Source organism: Quercus suber, unplaced genomic scaffold (genome assembly GCF_002906115.3).
Source record: "Quercus suber isolate HL8 unplaced genomic scaffold, Cork oak 2.0 scaffold_969, whole genome shotgun sequence".
NCBI classification, from domain to species: domain Eukaryota; kingdom Viridiplantae; phylum Streptophyta; class Magnoliopsida; order Fagales; family Fagaceae; genus Quercus; species Quercus suber.
Window position 1 is genome coordinate 65,101 of NW_027070388.1, and position 25,533 is coordinate 90,633.

Here is a 25,533-nt window from a genome sequence, read left to right on the forward strand (position 1 = left end):
GCAATCCGTTCGTGAAAGCTGCCACCAGTATCTTGTCGTCGGCTTCGTCAATTGAGAGGGCCTCCTTATTGAAGCGGGTTATGTAAGATCTTAGCGTCTCGTCTTCTCTCTGCCTGATGCTCATCAAACACGCTGTGGACTTCTTGTACCTGTGTCCCCCTATGAAGTGTGAGGTGAACTGAGCGCTTAGTTCTTTGAAAGTGCTGATGGAATTCGGGGTCAGTCGACTGAACCAAATCCTCGCGGAACCCTTCAGCGTAGTTGGGAAGGCCCTGCACATGATTTCGTCCGGCACCCCTGTAGATGCATCAGGGTTTTGAAAGTTTCCAGGTGATCAAGAGGATCCTTCATCCCGTCATAGCTATCTATATTTGGCATGCGAAACTTGTGGGGTAGGGGGAAGGAATTCACGGCAGCAGTGAAGGGTGAATCGGTACGATTGACCAGATCGTCAAGGTCGCTTGAGACTTGCCCCTTGAGGGCGTTCATCATGACCTCCATTTGTTCCCTCATTGCCTGCATCTCGGCGGCGATATGTGGTGGAGTCGCATCCGTGAGGGATGGCATGCTCACATGCTGCCTCTCCGGCCTGCTTGGGGCGTGGCTGCCCTCAGGTCTCTCCTGATTCCTGTTTGGAGCGCTAGTCCCTTCCTGATCTTCCGGTTGGCCATTTGGTGCTGCATCCTTCTGGCGCAGCTGTTCTTCCAAGTCAAGGTTCCGTTTGGTGAGACGCTCCACGGCGGCACCGAGAGTCTGAACTTGTCTCTCGAGGGCAGTCGTGGGTGGTTCCTCTCCTTGTACGTCATTAGTAGTTGCCATTGAGCGAGTGAGTACCATGCAACCTTTTAGTCCGGGAAACGATAATGTGGCTTAATCACTTAAAAGCGTTTCCCACAGACGGCGCCAACTGATGATGCTGAAAAATATCAACAGTGAGTTGCACAATGCTCGTACCCTCGAAACGACACCTGCACAGAGAAAAGAGGACCTAACAGAGAGCACCGGTGTGGTGCCGGCCAAATACCCTCCGAAGGTCAAGTTAGAAAGTATGCCCACAGCTCTAGAGTGCTAGAGAGGGTTAATGATGCGTACCTTGGCTTGTGAGGTTATTGGGGCTTTTATAGTGGCTTGAGGTTGACATCCCTTTCTTGGCGCGGAAGTCTTTTTCCTTATAGGACTCTTCTTGTAGAATCCTAAACGTGATGAATAAGTCTCCTCCTTACGCGGAAGATTTTTACCAATTATACAAGATTTCCAGAGTCCTACTAGCGCAAGGACTCTATTTGGGCTCTTATGAGAATGGGTCAAAATATCCTTCATTAGGGGCTTAGCAGGCCCATGGATAACTAGCCCACCATTCTTCACCCCGTCCATATCCGGCCCGTTCACACCAGGTCCGTCCACAGGGGGCCCGTTCACACCAACATGATGCATTCCTTATAGTTTCCTTAACAGAAGATAACGAAATTGTTGTCATCCTCATCAAATTTTTTTAACTTCAGTTCAAATTTAAGCTTTCTCAAACCTCATAGTCTCTTTAGCTCTACATCATTCTAGTTACCAGCTGTCTGACACCACATAGATCGTTACAGTTCTATAAAGAACCACTCATAGAAAGGGAGACTAAATAAAAAATAAAACACCAAACATTCAGCAGTACTGCAACAGAAAAGAATTTAGGGTATAATTCTTGATCATGCCGCTTGTGCATCATGGGGAAGCATTTGATCAAAGTGCCAAACACCTGCAAATTCACCCAAGAAAACCACTTCTATCAAACAAATATTGAACATTTAGACGTTAACATCCATGTATTTGAAATAAGATGGTCAGTATTGATCAACTTCAAAATTATTTGAACTAATATATAAATGATTACCATGTCCTTTGCCCACCCTTCTCAGCTGTGCTACATATTCTGAGATTTTCTTACCCAAGAAAACCACTTCTATCAAACAAATATTGAACATTTAGACGTTAACATCCATGTATTTGAAATAAGATGGTCAGTATTGATCAACTTCAAAATTATTTGAACTAATATATAAATGATTACCATGTCCTTTGCCCACCCTTCTCAGCTGTGCTACATATTCTGAGATTTTCTTAATAGCTTCCACCTGTATATAGAAGAAACAAATGACCAAATCATGCACACAATCTTCAAAGTTTAAACTAACATTTATTTAACAAAAATAGCAGAAAGATGGGTTTACCTGCTAAACCATTATCTTGGGTTTATGTCATGGATCTTTTATTAGATTTTAGTCTTTTATCAATTTCTTCCTTTAAACTATTACTCTTCTTGTAACTATTATCTTTCCCTTCTTTGTTGACTACTTTGACCAAACTAGCACTATTATGTCTTTCATTTTCTTTCTCTTTCCTTGTCATGTGTCTTTCTTTTTTTATGTCACTTTCTATTTGTAACTTCTTACGTAAAGTTTGTATGTTGGCCAGCTTTAGGGTGATATCATTTTGTCTTTAAATTTTCTCTAACATCTCTTTTACCACTTTTTTCTTTTTCTCCATCAATTATGTCTAGTTTCTTCTTTTGTTTTATTTCCATAGCACTTTTTTATTTATCTTCTATACGTGTTGTTCTTTTCATTATTAGGCCGTTTTTCTTATTATTACTCTTTTGTCTTTTTTTGTCATCTTCTTCTTGCATTATTTCTATAGGATTACTTTCTTTCTTTTCTGTCAGAGTTGTTTTTAGTATCTTCAATTTATTCTGTTCATCACTTGTCTTTATTAGGCTATCTTTTTTACTATTTTTTATATCTGTCATGTTCATTGATATGTCAATACTTACTAAGTTATCATTTTGTCTATTATGCCAATTATCTATCATGGTTTTTGCTGAAGGTGGTCTATGATGAGGTTCAAATTCTCTTTCTTTTTCTAAAGTTCAATTTAAAGTTTTCATTCTTTCAAGAAGGTCCAAAAAACTATCACTCTTTCTTTCTACTCTAGTGTTTATTATGGATCTTTCAACATTTTCTAAAGATTTTAATTTTTTATTATTCATGTCTAACAAACTATTATTATGTCTATTAGTTTATCGGTTGATTTTATCTCCTGTTAATGTACTCCAATTATTTGTGTTACTATTATAATTATAATCATCTATATCACTGTCAGAATCAAAATCTATTTCATCATAATCCATATTACTATTTAACCAATTATTGTCTATATCTCTTATGCTATATCCTTCATCATAGGATACTAGTGGTAGGCATACATGGCATTGTACACATAGGAGACTTTGTATTCCATGCTGTTAAAAAAACAACAAACGTGGATAATACGATGATGATCAAGTGCAAATTTTACTTATTTAATTTACTTTCTTAGGAAACAAAAAGAACACAAAAAGGTAACCTTATTACTATTCTTATTATTTCAAAATGTGTCGTGAGAAAATTTACTATTCTTTCCCTCAAATCATTTTGAAGAAAATAGAAATGATTTTATTGAGAAGCTTAAAATAAATAGGTAGACTAAAAGCATATGCAAGGCAAATCCACGGAATTCAACATGAAACCGATAATAATTTACTCCCAAAATTGGAGGATGAAACCGATCGACAATAAATTTTCCAAAATTACATGGTTCGATAGTGTGGTATATACGACTTGGAGGAAAGAAGAAAATTTTAAATCTTTTGCCGATAAGGTTTGAAACTTGTCAAGCGTCATGTTAAGTTAATCCAAATATACATCGCTAATTGGCTAAAAAAACAATATATATGTCTTGAGGACCCCACTAGACAGCCGTAGAGCAATAGATTGAACAAGACCAATAGACTCTTGACTTTATAGATCCAAACATTTTGTAATAAATCAAAAGGGAAGGGAGGAAAGAAATTGTTGTTGCACACACTCTTTGTTTTATATAAAAGACAGTAATCCTCGCGTGCATTTGGGTATTACAGACATATAGGATCTACCAAATGTTCAAGGGACTCTGCATAGCAGCATAGGCCCGTCTCACAATATACTTTCCTGTGTCGGAAGTGGGTTCAATCAAGCATAAACATTTCATTAATTAAGTAAAAAAAAGAACTTAATCCAAGACATGAGCCAATGAGAAAGGTGTATAAATTCAAAGCTGCACACCTAAGAAGTAATAGGCATTTAAAAAAAAGAAGAAAAAATAATAATAGGCCAAGAGGAAAGGACCCATCAAAATGTTTTGTGTGTAGCAGGTCATCAACAATAAAAACATGATAGGAGTTATTTGTTTGTTATTCTTTTTTCCCCTAAATCTTAATAAATGAAAATACATTTTGTGTAAGAAAGTTTCATCCTTTTTTCAAGAATCCTTTTTCCAATGGGCTTCGTGAAAGTTGAAACACACACGCCAGTGTAACCGATAAACAAACTACACAAAACAAAGATTATATATCAAACAATCAACCAAAGAACCACTTATATGAAAATGTATTTATATCGGTACGTTTATACTTCATATGTAATGCTAGAGATTGTAAAATGTGTTGGAGTATGTGTGTTTCAAGCTCTTAAACTGTGCTTGTGTCCCACATTGGTTAGAGATAGGCTACGGGTTAAAGTTGAGCTTGGGTTAGACTTAAGCTTGTTTCTATCTCTCTTGGGCCTCATTCATTTTCCCTTTATTTTCCTTTTAGCCCAATTTGGTTCTGCCCATTGGGCATTAAACAAGTAGCCCGTTGGGGCATAGTGACCGTTGCAGCCCCTAAACCCTCACATTAGTTGGTTTATAAAACCCTCTATTCCTCTCTTTATTCTCTTTAATTTTTTTCAGCTACACAGCCACCTCTTCCCCTCTGTTTTGCTCTGTTTTTTCTACTCATCTCCATTGAAAATTTCAGCATCAATTTTTAGTTTTAAGGAAAGGCAAATTAAGGTTATTTTTAGTTTTTCTTGCTTGAATGTGTGATCAACTTGAAAAAATCACTATAGTCTAATCTTAGGGATTGTTTGGCTAAGAGAGCTATTCACACCAAGTTTTACTCCGGGTGACACGAATCAATCTTTAAAGACAACGCATTTTGCGTGATTCTAGTTTGTGAGATCTTTCTAACCCTATCTATTTATTTTTGTCATTGCTAACTTTTTAGGATTTGTATTGTTGAATCAAAGCTTGTTTATTTAGCCAAATTTTCCAACAAAATGAAACCAACTTGATCTGCTCATTGATGGCTGCTTCAGACTGGTCCGTGTACTTTTGGCGAGCGAGCGATGCATAAGGGACAATAGGGACCAAGGGGAGCTCCTTCTTCACCTCTTCGAAAGGGTCAAACACAATTTCCAATGTGGGTCTGTTATGAGCTTCCTTTGAAGCTAAAACCACAACCCCATTACCCACATTTCTCTTTGAATATTACACAAAAGATAAACTGTTTGGAGTTCTTCAAAGCATTGAAAGCTGAGGCAATGGATGACGAGACCAAGAAGCTATGGCTAGCTTTGTGTGAGATCGAAGAAGAAGAAGAAAAGAAAGAAGGGTATAGAATCATTTTGACACACGTGAAGAGACAGAGTGACACAGATTGAAACAAGGGGAAATGAAGACAATGAATGTAGTATGGGGAAAGGGTATGAGAGACCAGGGGTGGAGGCATACATTGACCAGGGGGCAATGCCCACCTATATATATATATATATATATGCATTAATTTTAGCAATTTTGTTCTACAAAATTACATTTTGCCCAATTTAACAATATCATTGATAAGGCAAAAGTATACCACAAGGCATCCTATGCTCAACTCGTCGTTTTGGATCCTTCAGCCTATGTTGACGGGATAAGTTACAAAGAAGGCTGAAGGCCCTAAAACTAACGGACCATGATAGGCTGAAGGGTCATGGAGAACCCTTAAGGGCTGACTCCCTTATGAGGCTGACGACCCCTCCTGATTGAAGAGGTTGGGACAAACTAACGGTCTCAAAGCTGACGGTTCTGGTAAGAAACTTGACTTGGCCACCACGCATAAGCTATAAAATGATGACTTGCAGACCACGTTCAATATAAGACTCCTATAAGGAAAGGATTCCGTAATCTACGCTCAAAAGGATTCCTACAAGGAAAAGATTTCTACTTCAAGGCAAAGAGGTCAACTCTCTACTACTATAAAAGCCCCCAATACCCACACAAATCGAGGTATGCATAATTGACTCCTCTCTAGCACTCTAGAGTTGTAACAAGTTCTAACTTGACCTTTGGAGGGTATTTGGCCGGCACCACACTGGTGCTCTCTGTTAGGTCTTCTCCTTTTTGTTGTGCAGGTGTCGCTTCGAGAGTACAAGCATTGTACAACTCACTGGTGATATTTTCTGCATCATCAGTTGGCACCGTCTGTGGGAAAGAATCGATAAGCCATAGAAAACGCTTTCCGGACAAAAGAGTTGCATGGTGCTAACTCGCTCGATGGCAACAATGAACAACGTTCAGGGAGACGAAACCCAAGCAGCGGTTCTCGAAAGGCAGGTGCAGACCTTGGCCGCCGCCGTAGAGCACCTTGCTAAGCAAAACCGCGATCTAGAGGAACGGTTACATTAGAAAAATGCAGGTCACGGCACTCAAGAGCAGGACCAAGAAGGCACCAGTGCTGATAGAAGAGAATGAGAAAGACAAGAAGGCAGTAACGCTCCGAGTAGGCCGGAGCGACCGAATTTGAGCATGCCATCCCTCACGGATGCAACTCAACCACATATTGCCACGGAGATACAGGCAATAAAGGAGCAAATGGAGGCCATGATGAACACCCTCAAGGGACGGGTGTCCAGCGACCCTGATGATTTGGTAAATCGCACCGACTCACCATTCACTGCAGCTGTCAATACCTACCCCCTCCCCCATAAATTCTGAATGCCACATATAGATAGTTACGACGAAGTGAAGGACCCACTAGATCACCTGGAGACCTTCAAGACTCTAATGCACCTCCAGGGGGTAGCGGACGAAATCATGTGTAGGCCTTCCCTACAACGTTGAAGGGCCCAGCAAGGGTATGGTTCAGCCGACTAACGCCGAACTCCATCAGCACTTTCAAGGAGCTAAGCGCTCAGTTCACTACACACTTTATTGGGGGACACAGGTACAAGAAGTCAGCGGCATGCTTGATGAGCATCAAGCAACGAGATTAAGAGACGCTGAGATCCTACATAACAGGCTTTAATAAGGAAGCGCTATCGATCGATGAGGCCAACGACAAAATACTCGTAGCAGCCTTCATAAATGGGTTGCGAAAGGGTAGGTTTCTGTTTTCACTATACAAAAACGACCCCAAGACAATGTCGGAAGTACTCTACAGGGCCACCAAGTACATGAATGCGGAAGATGCGCTGCAGGCCCGGAAAGATAAGCCAAGAAAAAGGGAGAGGCAGGAAGTGGCGCGACAAGACCAGGGGCAAAAGAGGCCGAAGACAGGACATCAAAAAGATGAGAGGCGTTCTAAACCCCCGGGGGGAAGGTTCACAAGCTTCACCCCGCTAACTGCCCCAATAGATTAGGTCCTAATGCAAATCAAGGACGAGGGGGCCCTGAGCTTTCCTAGAAAGCTGAAGGGAGATCCTAACAAGTGCTCCAGAGACAGATACTGTCGCTTCCACCGAGATCACGGCCATGACACAGCAGATTGTTACGACCTAAAGCAGCAAATTGAGGCACTCATAAGACAAGGGAAATTACAGAAGTTTATAAGCAAGGAAAGGATGGATCCACCGCCTTAGGAACAACCCCCCCCCCCCCCGACAGGATAATGACCGTCCCAGACCTCCCATTGGTGACATAAGAATGATTGTAGGAGGAACGCCTAAATACATCAAAAAAAAAAAAAAAAAAAAAAAAAAACCCCTCAACTGCTAAGACTGAGCTAGAGGTCAGAGTAGCCCCTTTTAACTCAAAGTCTTGGCTCTGTCCCTGGAGAGAGTGATACCTATATGGCTTAGGGGGATACGTGGCCATTAATGATGAGAAGCGTGGATGGCTGGGATTGAAAATAGGGCGAAGAGCGGGTGGCAAGCTCATGGTTCCCATGAAATTTGTTTTGGTTATGCATCAAATTCTAAAGGGATTGATCTTGTAACTGTCTAACTTCTCCCTTTCTCTCTCTCTCTCTCTTGAAATGATGATTGCATTTTTTTTATTGTTGAAAAGGGTGATTAAAATATTAAATCTCTGTTACTATCTATATCTAAATTCCAAAACTGAAAAGATATTTCCAATTTTAGTTGTTAGTATTTTTTTTTTTTTTTTTAAGTTTATCTTTCTTGTTACATTTTTGTCATTTTTCCTCTTCTAAAATTCAACTAATCTCAAGTAAAGAAAAGAAATCAAAGTCTTACTCAAGTTTGGGTTCTAATTAGTTCAACCGGTAAAGTTTCTGATAGTTGAATCTCTGTTACTATCTATATCTAAATTCCAAAACTGAAAAGATATTTCCAATTTTAGTTGTTAGTATTTTTTTTTTTTTTTAAAGTTTATCTTTCTTGTTACATTTTTGTCATTTTTCCTCTTCTAAAATTCAACTAATCTCAAGTAAAGAAAAGAAATCAAAGTCTTACTCAAGTTTGGGTTCTAATTAGTTCAACCGGTAAAGTTTCTGATAGTTGAATAAGAGATCTGAGATTTAATCACCTCTTACACTAAAAACCGATCAGTGTCCTGGTTTGATGATAAAAAACTATCGTCAGGAGTGGATGACATAAGTTAAAACTCTCTAAAAAAAAATCGTACTTAAGTGAGCAAGCCAAGCTTTGTTGGGTTAGCCTATTAGGCATGGTTAGGGGTGTCCACATGGTTTGGTTGGATTCCCCACCAACACACCACCTGTAATCAATTGATCCATTAATCAAATTGGTCAAATTTTAAGTCAGAGCATTAAAGACATGCAATCCAACAATTACGTTTTTGAAATTTACATCCAATAAAAAGTTATAGGAAGAGTTTGAAATTGTTTATCTCCAGACTAGTTTGAAAATAAACCTTTCAAACTCTTCTTACATCTTTTTATTGGATGTAAATTTCAAAAACGCAATCGTTGGATTGCATGTCTTTATTATATCATCTATGCTTGCAAAATTTCAAGAAAATCAAAGATCAATAGTTATGCCATTGATCAAATGATTAAATTACAAGTTTTGCAATCTAAAATTTTGCATAAAAAAAATAAGTTTATTGATTGAATAGTAAATGACATCTGACTTGAATGAAATTTAACATGTACGTTAAGAACATAAAGAACATACAATTTAACAGTTAGATTTTCAAAATTCATATCCAACAAAAATATATAAGAGGAGTTTGGAGGGTTTTTCTCCTAACTAGTTTAGTGAAAAACCTTGTTCCATTCAAGTTAGGTAGTTTTGTTGGGTCTAGGTGTGGTATGGGTTCGACTTGGATCTAGTGTCCTATGCATTGGACTCGATAGGATGCTGTCATGTGTCTATGAATTACCACATGATAGAGGTCATTCCACTATAACTGTAGTGAGACATCCTAGGATCATATTCCCTTAGCATCACTAGCTTCATTTGGGAATTCATAAAGGAATGGAATGAAATGAAATGATCATAAGGGAATTGAAAGGAATGGAATAGAATAGAATGTATTTAAGCAAGAGAAAAGAATAGAATGGAATTAAGTAACTTTGTTTGGATGTTTTAAAATAAAGGAATGAAAATGAATTGAATTTAAGTCACCTTGTTTAGAACTAACATAGAAGGAAATGAATGGAATTGTTTTTATGACAATATTACTGTTAGACTCCTATTTTAAAATAAATGGTTGAATATATAGGGGTATTTTGAGAGTTGTAATAAAAAATTCATTAAATCTAATTCAATTTCCTCTTAATTTCAGGAGGAATGAAAATTTATGGTTTGAAGGGAATAGAGAGGAATGAGTGTTCCCTCCTACTCATTCCATTCTCTCCCACTTAAACTCCCAAATAAGAAAATGAGTTTTCCGTTCCCTCTATTAAAACTCCTAAACAAGGGAAGGAAAAAAATATTCTAAAATTATTTTTTTAATTAATTTCCATTCCATTCTATTCCTTCCTTCTAAATGAGGGCTTAAGGAGATAATGTTGCCAAATGTTTTTCTTGATTTTATGGCAAAGTGCCCACCAACCTCCACCGAGGGAACTCTATAAATACCCCCTTAAAACAAAGAGAAAGGTATGCACTCCATCATCTCGTTAATTTGCAAACTTTCATTAATCTACCATATGAATCTCTTCAATGACTAACTTTTAGAATGTCTTTTACCAACCTCACTAGTTGGTCTTTGGCGTAGTGAATATATCCTTTTCTTTTAATAGGTCCTCGTACCAGTGAGTCATTGGATGGAAAAAGTATTTTGTATCAAATGATACCATGTCAACGGTATCAAAATCCAATAAATGTGAAACATGTCAGCAAAAAATAAGTATCTCACTAACAAATGAAAGACATGCGTTAGTGAGTAGTTATTTTTATATACATGTCTCTCATTTATTAGATTTTAATACCGCTGATGTGGTATCATTTGATACCAAATACCTTCTCCATTGGATGTCTAAGTTCCGTGTTCTTTGTAAGCCTTATTGTGATTCCAATTTTTCATTCCACTCGCTTACAATTGTTAATTTTCTTTAAAGTAAACTCTCTTTCTACTTTGTTTTTGTTTTGGATTCCAATTGGTACAATATCATAAAATGATAGTAGATTCTTTCCCCAAAATTGGTTTAATAATAGTAAAGATAAGTAAGTCAAACTATTAAACTGTCCTTTTATTTATTTATTTAGCTTATTCAGGAGTAGGAAAAGAATGTAACTAAATAAATTTGGGAAAATGAATAAAATGCTTAGGAAGGAACATTCAGTCTATTGCATAGTTTAAAAACTAGGCTAAACCGATCGGATCAATTGGGAACTAGACACCAATTTGGTTAGGTAAAAACCCCAAAAATTGATCAAAAACTGGAAATGGGAGCTTTCCCAATTCTTTGATTGTACTGGTTTTTAAAACCATGGTCTATGGTATTCCTCTCAAAAGTGTGAGAAGCACTCATTTATTTAAGGAAATGTAAGGTGAAATCTCAATTCTATCCACATTATGAGTAAAGAAAATTAAAAGATGGAGTAGTCTATATAATAATAATAATAATAATAGGTAAAACTGAGAGAAAATCCAATTAGATTTCAATTGAATTCTCAATTTTGTGCCATGTGTCTTTTTTTTTTTTTTGGGTCAAATGAGTTAATGGGATTCTCAATTTTGTGCCAGGAGTCATATCTAATTTTTTAAAATTTTTGTGCCAAAATAAATAATATATTAACACCTAATACAAAAACCAAGAAGACCATAAAAATAACCTAAACAAGAACATTTCACCTGGACACTTTTATGTAGACTCTCAAACTCCTCTCTCTCTCTCTCTCTCTCTCTCTCTCTCTCTCTCTTAAATGTTTCTCTAAATATAATCTCAACCCCTAACCACTTAGTACCATTGGCAAACAACACTTAACAACATACCGGCAACCCCCTAATGCACACCAAACAAATATGTAAGTAAACTTGCAGCCCATTTTCTATTCATATTCTTTTACTTATGAAACATTGTCAATTCCTTTTCTCACTTTTTATTTATTTAATTTTTTTATTTTTTACGGTTAACAACTCTTTTGCTTCATAACTAACCATTGAATTTAACAATATCAATATTCAAATGTATAAATGAAACTTAAAGCCAGTACGAATTTGAAACCGTACGAATTTAACAATATCTATATCAATATTCATAAGCAACCGTACGAATTTGAAAAATATGGCTTTTGGAAACAATACTTCATTATAATGCTATTTAGAGATTTTATTTATTATTAATTTTGTTGTTGTTGTATGCCTTTTTTGTTTTGGGTTGCATCTCAACAATAAACAAAGCCAATAATCCAATTATTTGTGGTAAGAATATAAGGGTATGATTGGGCAAGACCAGTAGTTCTTTTTCTTCAAAGTCCAATGAACATGACTTATTTTTTGGAGACACTAAGTTGAAAGTGGTATTTCTTGAAATTTTTCATATTGCATGAGATAAGATCTATAATGAAAAAAAATATATAGCTGAATTTAGTTATACAATTAGTAACAATGACCAGACTTTACAAGTTTTTTTATACAGTTAGGTAGATGAGATTTATCAATTAAAAATTTAAAATATATTTAGTTTCTTTATAGGTAAATATAGAGAGATAGTATTTACTTAGATCCAATATGGGGGATGGCACTCAAAAGCGGTAAATATTCATCAATAGCTAAAATATAGCATTCCATATGAGTGTTGTTACTTATCTTTGAAAAGATCATATCAAAAACAAACAAACCAAAAAAAAATTATAAATTCAGCCCATTTTCAAAAAAAATTGTTTAGTTTACGAGCTTTTATAATAGGGTTTTTTTTTTTTTTTTTTTTTCATAGTTTGTAATGCTCTTCAAAGTAAAGTCCAATGAACATGACTTATTTTTTGGAGACACTAAGTTGAAAGTGGTATTTCTTGAAATTTTTCATATTGCATGAGATAAGATCTATAATGAAAAAAAATATATAGCTGAATTTAGTTATACAATTAGTAACAATGACCAGACTTTACAAGTTTTTTATACAGTTAGGTAGATGAGATTTATCAATTAAAAATTTAAAATATATTTAGTTTCTTTATAGGTAAATATAGAGAGATAGTATTTACTTAGATCCAATATGGGGGATGGCACTCAAAAGCGGTAAATATTCATCAATAGCTAAAATATAGCATTCCATATGAGTGTTGTTACTTATCTTTGAAAAGATCATATCCAAAAACAAACAAACCAAAAAAAAAATTATAAATTCAGCCCATTTTCAGAGAAATTTGTTTAGTTTACGAGCTTTTATAATAGGTTTTTTTTTTTTTTTCATAGTTTGTAATGCTCTTCAAAGTATATACTTAGTTATGTGTAACTTTTAATGAAGCTAAGCATTGCTAGAAACAATGGTATCATATAGCAGAAAATATAGTGGAACAAATGAAAGCTCTCAACGAAAGCTATTTATTTGTCTTAGTTCGTGAGCGAATTTTGGTTTGGAAGATTCACATATGAATGAATCTGAAAATATTTCATATGAGAATCATATAGCATAATATAATAGTGGGTGAATGCCATGGTTGAGAGAGAAGATACTTTAAAGTTTGATTTGTGAACCAGAAGATAATAGTTGGTGCATGTCATTTGATAATTATATCTTTGATCTTAAGCTTCGCAAATCAAATGTACATAACTTAACCTTGACTCTTGAGGCATTGTCATTGTCCATAGTTCAAGGCAAGCTCTGAGTTTTAAATTTTTTAAGACAAAAATTTTTCTCCTGAATGTTATCATTCATGGTCATTTTATGTCATGTTGAACTTGATATCAGAATCATGTATGAAGCATAGCTCCTACATGCACCCATGGAATGTGGCTTATGGTGTAGCTTATTTGCCTTCTAAAAAAAAGTGAATACTAAGGTCCCTATTCAAGTGGAAGCCAAAACTTTTTTATGGGCAGTGGAATTAGCAGGTCAAAATTAGCTTTAGAATGTGGTATTGAGGGTAATTCCAAAATTTAAGTTAAGGTAGTGACCAATAGATCCAAATTAGTGCACTAGAGAACTATTAATTTTGTTGTTGAAGTCAGTTTGCTATATGCAAGATTTGACCCGCTGGAGTTTAATTAGGTGTATAGGAATGCTAACAAAGTTACACGTCTTAGCAAGATGGTCTTTGTCAAACTCTTTTCCAAGTTTTTTTGGGTGAAGGGATTGGTCCCTTAGGAAATGTTGTCTTGGCATGACTAATTCTATTTTTACGTTTATTATTCTAAATGTTAATTTCAATTTGTTTTTAAATTCATAATCAATAAGCAAACAATATATATATATATATATATAATTGTGATTTTTTTTTTTAAAAAGGTACTGTGCATATGCACGGGGTTACACACTAGTATATAACTATATATAATAGTAGAAGTCTTTTCCTGCAATTAAGGGCGTGCTACCACGTAGAAAAAAAAAAACCTATCTAAAATTCAGCCATGTATAAGTTAAAAAGTGATAAATTATGTTGTTTGGCAATGTTACAACACCGTTTAAAAGCCTCTTTATAAATAAAAAACCGTACGATACACCGTTTGGAGTGTCTTCCTCTCATCAAACGTCTTTATAAAAACAAAAACACACTTATCAAAAAAGAAAAAAATGCAAACCCAAAATCCCAAACGCCATATTCCCAATTGCTCACTCTAATTTCCGTTTCTCCTCTCTCGGATTCTCTCTCTTTTGCTGCCTTTTGAATTTGACCTACTCTTGCGATACAGAGGTAGAGGAGGAGGAAAAAAAAACCTTGCGATACAGAGATGAGGAGACAGAGTTCGTACGGCTGGCCATCACCATCATTTTCCTGCCAACGTCCGTTCCCTTGCCAAAATTATACCACCAGAACCAGCACTGGTAACCTAAAGCTACATGTAGGAATTGAGATATGGACATAGAGAGAACTACCACTAGTAAGTTTTTCTTTTTTCATTCATTCTACTATATAATAAGTGAAGCTAATAAAAACTCAAATTAGAATTCTAAATTAGAATTTCAATTTTGCGTCATGTGTCCTAAATTATTTATTCTTAAAGAGTTTTATTTTTAATTTTAGAATTAATTGTGGGACCACATCATAAATATTCATCTAAGTGAGTTATTAAGTACAAAAACCAAAGAGTCTAGAATAAATGAATCGCAAAAAAAAAAAAAAAAGTGCTTCACAATAATTATAAAAAAAAAAAGACTAGAATAAATGAATCTTAAAAAAAAAAAAAAAAAAAAGTGCTTCACAATAATTATAAAAAAAAATGGATAATTTACATTTTATACCTAATAATATCCATACAAAATTTTTTAAAGAGTTAACAAAATATAAAAATGACTATCAATAGTATTTAAATTATATATATATAGAAATTATATTATACATCTTATTGTATATCTTTAAGAGTATCCATGAATATGCATGGAGTTACAAGCTAGTAATAGTAATTTATATAAGGATAAAGTTTAGCTATAAAATTAATTGTAACATAAGGCTACAACCTTACTTGATATCTTTTTATTGGAAATGAATTTTGACAAATCCACCATTGGATTATATCTTCTTCTTATATCCTCTATACTTGCAAAATTTCTAGAAAATTAAAAATCAATAGCTATGTCATCAATAAATTTTTTAAATTGCAAGTTTTTATAGTTTAAAACTATGCATAAAATATAAGTTTATAGATCATATAATAAATAATATCCGATTAAATCAAAATTTGACATGTGTATTAAGAACGTAAAAAACATGCAATCCAACGGTTAAAATTTCAAAATATATAGTAATGTTAATGATATTTAGTAAGGTTGTACTCTTAGCCCAATTTTGTAACTAAATTTTATCCTTTATGTAATCATTTATTGTCATTCATTCTGTTTTAAATTTTAAAATATGTGGGTTTAGTTAGTTTAACTAGTAAAATTTTTTATCTTTTTTTTTTTTTAAATATCTCTTATTGTTGAATAAAATATTTGAGATTCAAATCCAGCCTACACCAAAAACCAATTAGTGTAGTCTTAGTTTGATAATAAAGAAGAATTGTCATAAGGACCCCATAGGTTGACATTTTGTGAAAAAAATAAAATAAAATAAAAATAAATTAAAAATTAAAAATTAAAAACTAGTTAAAATTAAAAAAACACACACACAAAAGGAAATAGATAATATTCTTCTCTATTCTATTCATTTATGGTCTAACCCATTCTATTATATTTCATTCTTTTATAACCTCTCCTACATAGTTTTCAGTTACAAGAAAAAATAATTTTCAGTTAAAAGAAAAAAATACTAAGGGTATGTTTGGTAAACTGTAATAGACACTGTAATGTAATAGATATTCCTATGGCATAACTATTCAGTTGTTTGGTTATATTTTTATTACAATGAATAGTTATTCCTTATGAATAGCTATTCTTCAAAATGAGGAATAACTATTCTTTATCAAAAGTGTTGAATATCTATTCATTCACTTTATGTAATAACTTTTTAAAAAAATTTCCTAAAAAGCCATTAGTTGCCATATCTTCAAAAGGAAAGAAAATAAATTTTTCTTGTTGTTAATTATTAGCTATATTTTGAACACCCTAAAATAAGTGTATTTTAGGAAATTTGACTTAAAAATGATTTAATCACACATTTTTTTTATACTCTACTAAATTGTGAATGCATATTCAGGATTCTATTCCTAAATGGTCACCAAACTAATGAATAGTAATACTTATTACATTACAACTTAATGTATTCATTGTAATACTTATTCCTATTCCCATGTAATAATTATTATAGTGTACCAAACGTGCCCTAACAATAATTTTTCTCATCTCTTATCCATAGGTTAGCTTAACGCCAAGCCAAGTAATTAAACTCGTTCCTTATGGAGTGTATGAAATTCTAATCACCATTAAACGAGCTCATAATTTACATTTTCAACTCTGTTTTTTTAGTGCTTAGAATCTTCTATATGGGGAATTAGAATTTGAGTCCAAAGGGTAACTAACACTCAACAATTCCCATTAAAAAAAAAAAAAAAAAAAAAAAAACAATTGTCATAAGGACCCCATAGATTGACATTCTGTGAAAAAAATAAAATAAAATAAAAATTAATAAAAAATTAAAAATTAAAAACTAGTTAAAATTAAAAAACACACACACAAAAGGAAATACACAATATTCTTCTCTATTCTATTCATTTATGGTCTAACCCATTCTATTATATTTCATTCTTTTATAACCTCTCCTACATAGTTTTCAGTTACAAGAAAAAATAATTTTCAGTTAAAAGAAAAAAAATATTAAGGGCACGTTTGGTAAACTGTAATAGACATTGTAATGTAATAGATATTTCTATGATATAACTATTCGGTTGTTTAGTTATATTTTTATTACAATGAATAGTTATTTCTTATGAATAGCTATTCTTCAAAATGAGGAATAACTATTCCTTATTAAAAGTGTTGAATATCTATTCATTCACCTTATGTAATAATTTTTTTTTTTTAATTTCCTAAAAAGCTATTAGTTGCCACATCTTCAAAAGGAAAGAAAATAAATTTTCTTTGTTGTTAATTATTAGCTATATTTTGAACACCCTAAAATAAGTGTATTTTAGGAAATTTGACTTAAAAATGATTTATTACACTTTTTTTTTATACTCTACTAAATTGTGAATACATATTCAGGATTCTATTCCTAAATGGTTACCAAACTAATGAATAGTAATACTTATTACATTACAACTTAATGTATTCCTTGTAATACTTATTCCTATTCCCATGTAATAATCATTACAGTGTATCAAACATGCCCTAACAATAATTTTTCTCGTCTCTTATCCATAGGTTAGCTTAACGCCAAGCCAAGTAATTAAACTCGTTCCTTATGGAGTGTATGAAATTCTAATCACCATTAAACAAGCTCATAATTTACATTTTCAACTCTATTTTTTTAGTGCTTAGAATCTTCTATATGGGGAATTAGAATTTGAGTCCAAAGGGTAACTAACACTCAACAATTCCCATTATAAAAAAATAATAATAATAAAAAAATAAAAATAAAACCCTCAAGAACAATGGTGTGGATGACCATAGTTTGGTTTCGTGATCAAAATGGTTGACAAAACATGCAATGATCATTTGAATTGGATAAATTATATATCAATTTCACTTCAATTTTCAGGAAATGATTCCTCCAAACAATGGATGAAATGACACTCTCCCTTGAAATTTGTATTAATGCAACAAATGTTCATATCCTTACATACTATGATTGTTGAATATTGCCTTAAATTCTTAATTTATTTTGGTTTGGGATTCATTGACATAGAAGGAAATGTTTTTCCTTAATGTAAAAATAATGTTTATTCTTTGTATATTAAGGAATATGATTAAAGTCTTATGACTCTTGTAAATAGGAACTGTTACAAAAGGTTTAGTGGTTTTTGCCCAAGGTTCCTCCCATTTGAGGAGAGTTGAAAGGCTCCTAAAAGAACAAGAATGGGTTTCTTTGAATAGTAATTTGGTAGATTTTTGGCATTGAAATATTATCCATGATCATGTGTTGAGAGTTTGTTTTTTTGTGAGTGTAAGAGAGTTATTGGGTGTATTGGGGCTTTGGGTTTGTAAGTGTTGCTTGTGTGAGTTGTGAGTATTGTTTGTGTGAGTTGTGAGTGTTGATTAATGTCGTTGTAATCTATATCATTGATAGTGTATATTTTGGTTGGCATTGTCCGTGGATGTAGGCATGGGGTTAGCCAAACCATGCTAAATATTGTTGTCTCTTGTGGATGTTTTATTTTCTTATTTGTATGAATGCGCTTTTGCTTACCCCAAATTATAATAATTGATGTTAGAGTTTCCGTTGTTGCAAAATAGTAACTTTCTTAACAAAACATTTTATTTAAAAAAGATAATCTTCTATATATATATATATATATATTGTAAGGTCAGTTTTTGTAGCCCAAGCCCAAAGGATATGGGTTAAAGGCCCAACGAACCCAGAACAATGAATTTGTAGAGAGTGGGCGAAAGAGCTGGGCTGGTTATGAAGTACAGAACAGTTGGCTAGGTTACGTGCAGTGATGATAACATGAACTAAAGCTCAGATAACTCCATGAATGAATGTCCGAAGAGGTGTTTTATTGAGTGAACAGTGATTACAACATTCAGAGCTACAGTAAAACTTTTCTCTCTCTCTTTCTTTCTCTTTTTCGGTCTCCCATTATCAGGGACCCTTCTTCTTTATATAGCATCTCTTCCTATCATCTCCATCGTCCACCTGTTCTTCATCCGCGCATCTACTCAAGTGCATGTCACGTCATGTGCCTACTTTAGTTATTTGTGAGTGGCGGTAGCTGAGGTTACACTGTTCAGGGGTCTTCTCTACATAAATGCGGCCAGAAAAACTGTTGCAATGCATTAAATGCGGTGGTAGCAGCTTTTCCTTTAGATATTTTTTAGTTTTGATCATCTCCGGATCCACCCAGGGCCTATCATTACCGTTGGGATTGTTAGGAAGATTAGTCGGACCTTCCACACGTTCGTTTGATCAAGGCTTGTCGTAGCCGAGGAGCGAGACGTCTTCGGACCAATGGTGACCTCTTCGGACAACACTCCCCCTCTGCTTCTGGGCTTCCTGCTTTAGATGGGCCGCCCCAACCACCTATTGATCCTTGGAAATACCGTAGTCCTTAACAGGGGATTCCAGGCCCATTAAGTAGCTTTGGGCTTTTTCCTCCCACATATATATATATATATATATATCTTAAAAACCAAAACTCAGAGAAAATCCAATTAAATTTCAATTGAATTCTCAATTTTGCACCATATGTCCTATTTAATTTTTAATTTTTGTACAAAGTGAATTATTGAGTATAAAAATCGAAAATTCCAAAACCAATTAGATTCTAAATTGGAGTCCAATTTTGCACTATATGTCCGTCTAATTTTTTAATTTTTGTGGCAAGTGAATTATTTGGTGCAAAAATCAAAAAGTCAAAATCCAATTAAATTCTAAATTATATATATATATATAATGAGAAACTATTACATATTTAAGAAATATATAGTTTAAAAAAACTGTAAACTTCTAACATATATAATTTTTGAACATCTTCTAAAAAAAATGTATAATTTGAATCGTATAATTATAATTATTTTTAATTATACATGTGCATATACATGAGGTTACACACTAGTCTATATAAACATCAAAGGGAGAGTATTTTAACCTCAACAAGGGTGTCATTTTATTTTTCCCCATAATCTAAGTCGGAATCTTTTTTTTTTTTTTAAATAGTATATAAATAAATATTTAGTTAAGAATTAGACATGAATTTATTCATTGCATTTATTCAATTTTTTTGAAAGTAAGTGATTTCAATCCCAATTAATTGTTTTTTTTTTTCTTTTTTCTTAAAGACTTTAGGCCATGTGGTAGTTAGGTGGCATGAAAGATTTTTTTTAATTTTTATTGATATTGTTAGCCATGTTAGCATTTTTCATACACCACTTAATAATAAAGGCTATTTTACAACCATTCCAAAATGTTAGGAATTAAACTAAAACATTTGAAATGTTAGAATTCATTTAGACACATAAGGCAAACATTAGGGACTAAAATAGTAATTAACCTAAATAAAAATAAGACAGGATATAATTTTAAAAATTTTCATAACTTTCATGAATGGTAACTTATCTTGATTTGAATTTATTATCTTATGTAATGCTTGCACCCCCTTTCACATGTTCTTAATTCCACTAGTGTGAGAGCACTCTTTTGTGAGACGTGGGTTGTATGTAATTGGTATATAAGATACTATATTTTTCTATTGGGACAAAAATATAAATTTACATTAAAAAATTTTTAGAAATTTGATATATAAATTGACAATAAAAAAATCTCTTTTTGTATGAATATGAAAAATCTAATTTTAAACTTATTCAAACGCACAGGAAGATGTTCGTATCACATGCTCACAGTACTAAACAATGTTTCAAAAAAAAATTCTAAACAATGCACTGAGGTGCTTAACCAGACAACCACAACCAACACTTCTAATTTTGGCACTGACCCGACCTTCGCCATTAAATGTTCACATTCGCATTGATGCTTTACTTTATCATCTATGGCAGCAAAGCAGTTGAGCAAACAAACAGTAAACTGCCAAAAAGTCCGACCAAAGTCTCGATCACTTACCTCCACATCAGCTTTTAAAGTCCTTTCTAAAATATTTTTCAACTACAACTCCTCCTCTGCTCTGCTCAACACAGTCAAATTATCACTCCGACCAGTCCTTGACAAACTCTCTTTCACAAGCTAAGCTACAAATGTCTCTGAATCTTTGCCCAATCATACACTTCTTCTTCTTCTTCATCCTCACCATCTCTAGGGTTCGAGCCATAGGCATCAACTGGGGCAACACCGCCTCGCACCCTCTCCCACCGCCCAAGGTGGTGGAGCTCTTGAAGTCCAACAACATCACCAAAGTCAAGCTCTTTGATGCTGACCCACTTGTTCTTCCAGCGCTTTCTGGGTCCAATATTGGTGTCACTGTGGGCATTCCAAATTCTATGCTCAGAAGCTTTAACTCTTCCAAGAAGGCTGCAGAGAGTTGGGTACACGATAATGTCACTCGCTACTTCTCTAATGGAGGCAGTGGAGTTCGAATTCAGTATGTTGGATTTTTTTTTTAATGAGCAGAGGGTATCTGGGTTTTCTTTTCTTTGTTTGTCTTTCTGCTTGTATGTGTTCTTTGGAATCTTTTTGTTCATCATCTTTCTTGTGGCTTTGGTTTGTTATCCTTTTCTTTAATGTGTCACCATACATGGTTGCTGTGTTTTTGGTTTGGTTTCTTGAACTATAGGTTTTTAGTCAATTTTGGATTTGTGGTGGAAATGTAGTTAGCAGATCCTTTGATTTTGTCTCTAGTTGATTGAAAAAAGACCATGGGGAGTTAGGCTTTTCACATTAGTGCAGTTGTTGCAGAGCAAATGCTCGATGAACTTAAGGCACCTTAAAATCCATTGTCCTAGTCAATGGATTGACTGATAACACTGTAATCTGAAAAGAAAGAGAAATGGACTATTAATTGATACTACCAATTTGGTAATTACTTTTTTAATAAATGAACGGTAGTAACAATCATTTCTAACACTCCATTGAATATGCAAAATAGTCCATGAGATCGCTTCATTTGCTAGCTGATTGTGTGTGTGAACATTGTAATCAAACTATACGGATGCCAACATGTGTGGTTGAAAAGGAGGGAGCCCAGCTGGCAAATCTAGTACATTGCCAAAAATTGATGATTACTAATAATTACTAGTTCTAGCTTATTTACTTTGTCATGTGAATATTTTTAGTGAAATTATGATTCCCTTGATTTTTTCAAGGGTGATGCACACTTTCATAATTAGAAAGTACTGTATTTCTTGCAGCTTTGATCTATTCGGACTGAAGCAGCAAACCTGCTAGGGCTTATGTTGAGTGACTGAGGGACAATAGGAGGAGAGGAAATATCAATTTGTTAACTTGAAGTTGCATTATTGTTTTACCTGTTACTTTGCCCCCGTTTTATTGTATTTGAAATGGAAAAAAGATGCTTACATAGTTACATGGCTGGATATTGTTAGGTAAAACTTGTATAGTTTGATTTATAATGGATGCTTTGACAGATACAAGTCATTGTTCTTAGTAAAAACTGTTTTGTCTTTTGCTTGCTAGGGACATGAAATTGCCAGGTTTTGGTGTGTGCATGTTAGGATCACAAACCATTTAGAAATGATTGGTGAAGGTTTATGCTTGGAGTTCTGGCAGATAAACCCTTGTTGCCAGTCTCAGTGCTCTGGCCCTTTGCAAGGTTAGTTTAGTAAAGTAGAACTATCACCTTTTTAAGACACGAGCTTTCCTCTGTGTAATGAAGTTTCAGGTCACAACTGCTGCCTATTTTCATCACCTCACCCTAATTGTTAATGGCTTTCATATTGATCTAGTTATGATTCACTTAGGACTTAAGATTCTTACGACGAGTTTGCTTCTGTGCTCCTCTTTATGTCACTATCCCCTCTCTCTGCATGTTGCATGTTTAGTCAGCGATGCAAATTAAGGACAAACTATTAAGGGCATGAGACTATTTTGAGCCTCTTATATTACCCCAGTAACTATTAGTATGAGTTTGTTGTTCTAACCAAAAGGTAAAGTGGTTTTGCTTATCCATAAGGGTGTGGGCTTATCTTATTTATATAGCTACTAACCAGAGTATCTACAGGTATGTTGCTGTTGGAGATGAGCCATTTCTCCAACGTTATGGTGAACAGTTCCATCCCTTTGTCATTGGAGCAGCCACAAACATCCAGGCAGCTTTGATCAAAGCAAACTTGGAAGGCAAGGTGAGGGTTGTGGTCCCTTGCAGTTTTGATGCCTTCCTGTCAGAATCCAACCTGCCCTCAAAGGGACATTTCAGGTCTGACCTCAACAAAACCATGATCCAGCTCCTCACATTTCTCAGTAAGCATGGCTCACCATTTTTTGTGACCATCTCTCCATTTGTAACTATCCACCAAAACAAGAATATTTCCCTTGCCTTTTCTCTGTTCAAAGAAACTGCTCACCCTCATAATGACAGCCACAGGACATACAAAAATAGCTTTGACTTAAGCTATGATACTCTCGTTAATGCATTATCGATTGTAGGATTTCCCAAAATAGATATTGTTGTGGCACAGATTGGTTGGCCTACAGATGGAGCAACAAACGCAACCCCATCCATTGCAGAGACATTCATGAAAGGCCTGATAAATCATCTTCATAGCAAATTGGGTTCCCCACTTAGACCTCGGGATCCACCAATTGAAACATACATATTTAGCCTGTTAGATGAGGACCAAAGGAGCATAACCACTGGAAATTTTGAGAGACACTGGGGAGTGTTTACTTTTGATGGCCAAGCCAAGTATCAGGTTGATTTTGGCCAGGGTTCAAAAAACCTAGTGAATGCACAAAATGTGGAGTATCTTCCATCCAAGTGGTGTGTTGTGAACAATAACAGAGACTTGTCTAATGCAAGTGCAAGAGCTTCAGAGGCATGTTATGTTGCTGATTGCACTGCACTCTCTCCTGGTGGATCTTGTTTCAATATCAGCTGGCCTGGGAATATATCATATGCGTTTAATAGCTACTATCAGCAGCATGATCAAAGGACAGACAGCTGTGACTTTGGAGGTTTGGGTTTAATCACAACTGTTGATCCATCAGTGGGTAATTGCAGATTTTCAGTAGAACTTCACACTTCTCAATCAGATTCACTTCATCGGGCCTGTTATTTCCAGTGGACAACCTTGCTAACAACCATTTTAGTATGTTTGCTCAGGTTTACATTGTAGGTAGATATACGTGAGGGGAATTTTTGTAGCTCTTTTATCTCCTCAGGTATATTGTTGTGGTTATGATCACAAGGTTAGGTTTTGTTTGTAAGTTTTCTTTCTATGACTCATGGTCCATTCTTGTTTCATGCATGTTCATCTTAAACTTTCGTGATTGAGTGTGATTGAAACTTGAAAGATTGTTCCTAGTTGAAATGAAATGTCTGTTTAAATTTGCATCATGGTCTATGATGGTTGACATTAGACATGAATCCTTTTCATCCTTTATGAACTGTTTGGCTGAGAAGATGAAATAAGGAGGATAGCAAAATGGAAGGAAAGAAAAGTTTTGGTTTCCTTTTTGGTATTTTGATCATTTCATTGGTGGGGCATTTTAGGAAAGACCAAGTTTTTGTTTGTTTGCTCCCCAATGATTCATCAAGTTTGAACATGTACAATCAAATCATGAATGTTTATTGCAATAGCATTTAGATTGGAGACTTTGAAGTTCATGCTAAACCCTTTCAAATGCCTTTGGGCTTATGATGTTCAGGCCTTTCACCTTTGGTGCTTCTGTTTTCTTGCTTATGTTGATTGGCTTGGGTTTCAAAGGATTGAGCACAATCTTCTTCCCTTCAAACATAAATGAGCAAGAATTGGATTGCCTATGAAGGGTGACATCCAAATCATAAAGCCAAGGTCTACCTATGATAATATGTCTTACATCCATAAGAATTACGTCACACCATATTTCAACCTTGTAGGGGAGGAATTGAAGTGGGACAACACATCTTTCTTTTATGGCTATGAAGGAAGTATCCACCCAAGAAACTTTATATAGGTTAGGATGAGGGGTCAATTTCAAGCCTAGGCAGGAAACAATGTTAGAGGACACCGCATTAATGCAACTCCCACTATCTATAATAACCTTGCAAGTTTTGTCTCCACACCTAGCGTAAGTTTGGAAGATGGCACTCCTTTGCCAATCATCAATGTCTCTCTGCTCTGTCAAAGCACACCTTACCACATGCACTCTAGGAACACCAAACTCCTTGAAGTCATCAACCTTGGGAGAAATCGCTCTAATGCATGCGAGGTAGTTAGGATCATCTTCCCATTCTGCCTCAACATCTTGGGTTTCTTCAACATTTGGATCATACACCAGCTTCTCAACATCTTCTACCTTCTCATCATCCTCTTGCATGACAAGGGTCCTAGAGGGACATCTAGCTGCGATGTGTCCAACTCCATTGCATTTGAAGCATTGGAGGCAAGAGCCTAACCTTGAAGGGTTATTAACCACACATTTTCCCTTGTCCTCCTTTTCTATTGGGGTGCTATTGGGATTGACCTTAGGGGCTAAGGCAAGTCTAGATTTATTACCAAAAGGTTGAGGGTTGGTGAGAACACTCTGGAGTTCAGAATGTTGCCAAAAGATAGATTTGGATGCTAACTCACAATTCCTAGCAAGGTCATATGCTTCTACTAAGGTAGTGACTCCTCAGGTATAATCTTGCCTAGTAGGTTAGCATTTAAACCTT

At 34.7% G+C, this 25,533-nt stretch overlaps 1 protein-coding gene across 3 annotated transcripts; it reads left to right on the forward strand.

Moving 5' to 3' along the window:
• Positions 1 to 20,669: 20,669 nt before the first annotated feature.
• On the forward strand, positions 20,670 to 24,231 carry LOC111994404 (glucan endo-1,3-beta-glucosidase 9). Of its 3 annotated transcripts, XM_065768596.1 has the most exons (4): positions 21,193 to 21,303; positions 22,070 to 22,264; positions 22,356 to 22,491; positions 22,900 to 24,231. In XM_065768596.1, the coding sequence occupies exons 3-4, from the start codon at positions 22,430 to 22,432 to the stop codon at positions 24,011 to 24,013; spliced, it is 1,176 nt and encodes a 391-aa protein (XP_065624668.1). In that variant the 5' UTR covers positions 21,193 to 21,303; positions 22,070 to 22,264; positions 22,356 to 22,429; the 3' UTR covers positions 24,014 to 24,231. The 3 variants fall into 3 exon arrangements, with proteins under 3 accessions (XP_023882046.2, XP_065624668.1, XP_023882047.1); XM_024026279.2 differs by lacking the exon at positions 22,070 to 22,264 and having other exon boundaries at positions 21,194 to 21,303; XM_024026278.2 differs by lacking the exons at positions 22,070 to 22,264; positions 22,356 to 22,491 and having other exon boundaries at positions 20,670 to 21,303.
• The last annotated feature ends 1,302 nt before the right edge of the window (positions 24,232 to 25,533 follow it).

Bases quoted from the DNA above. Each gene is read 5' to 3' on its own strand.
- LOC111994404 (XM_024026278.2), top strand. From the start codon at position 20,960: ATGTCTCTGAATCTTTGCCCAATCATACACTTCTTCTTCTTCTTCATC. The intron at 21,304-22,899 runs GTATGTTGGATT...GAGTATCTACAG, and splicing joins GGCAGTGGAGTTCGAATTCA to GTATGTTGCTGTTGGAGATG.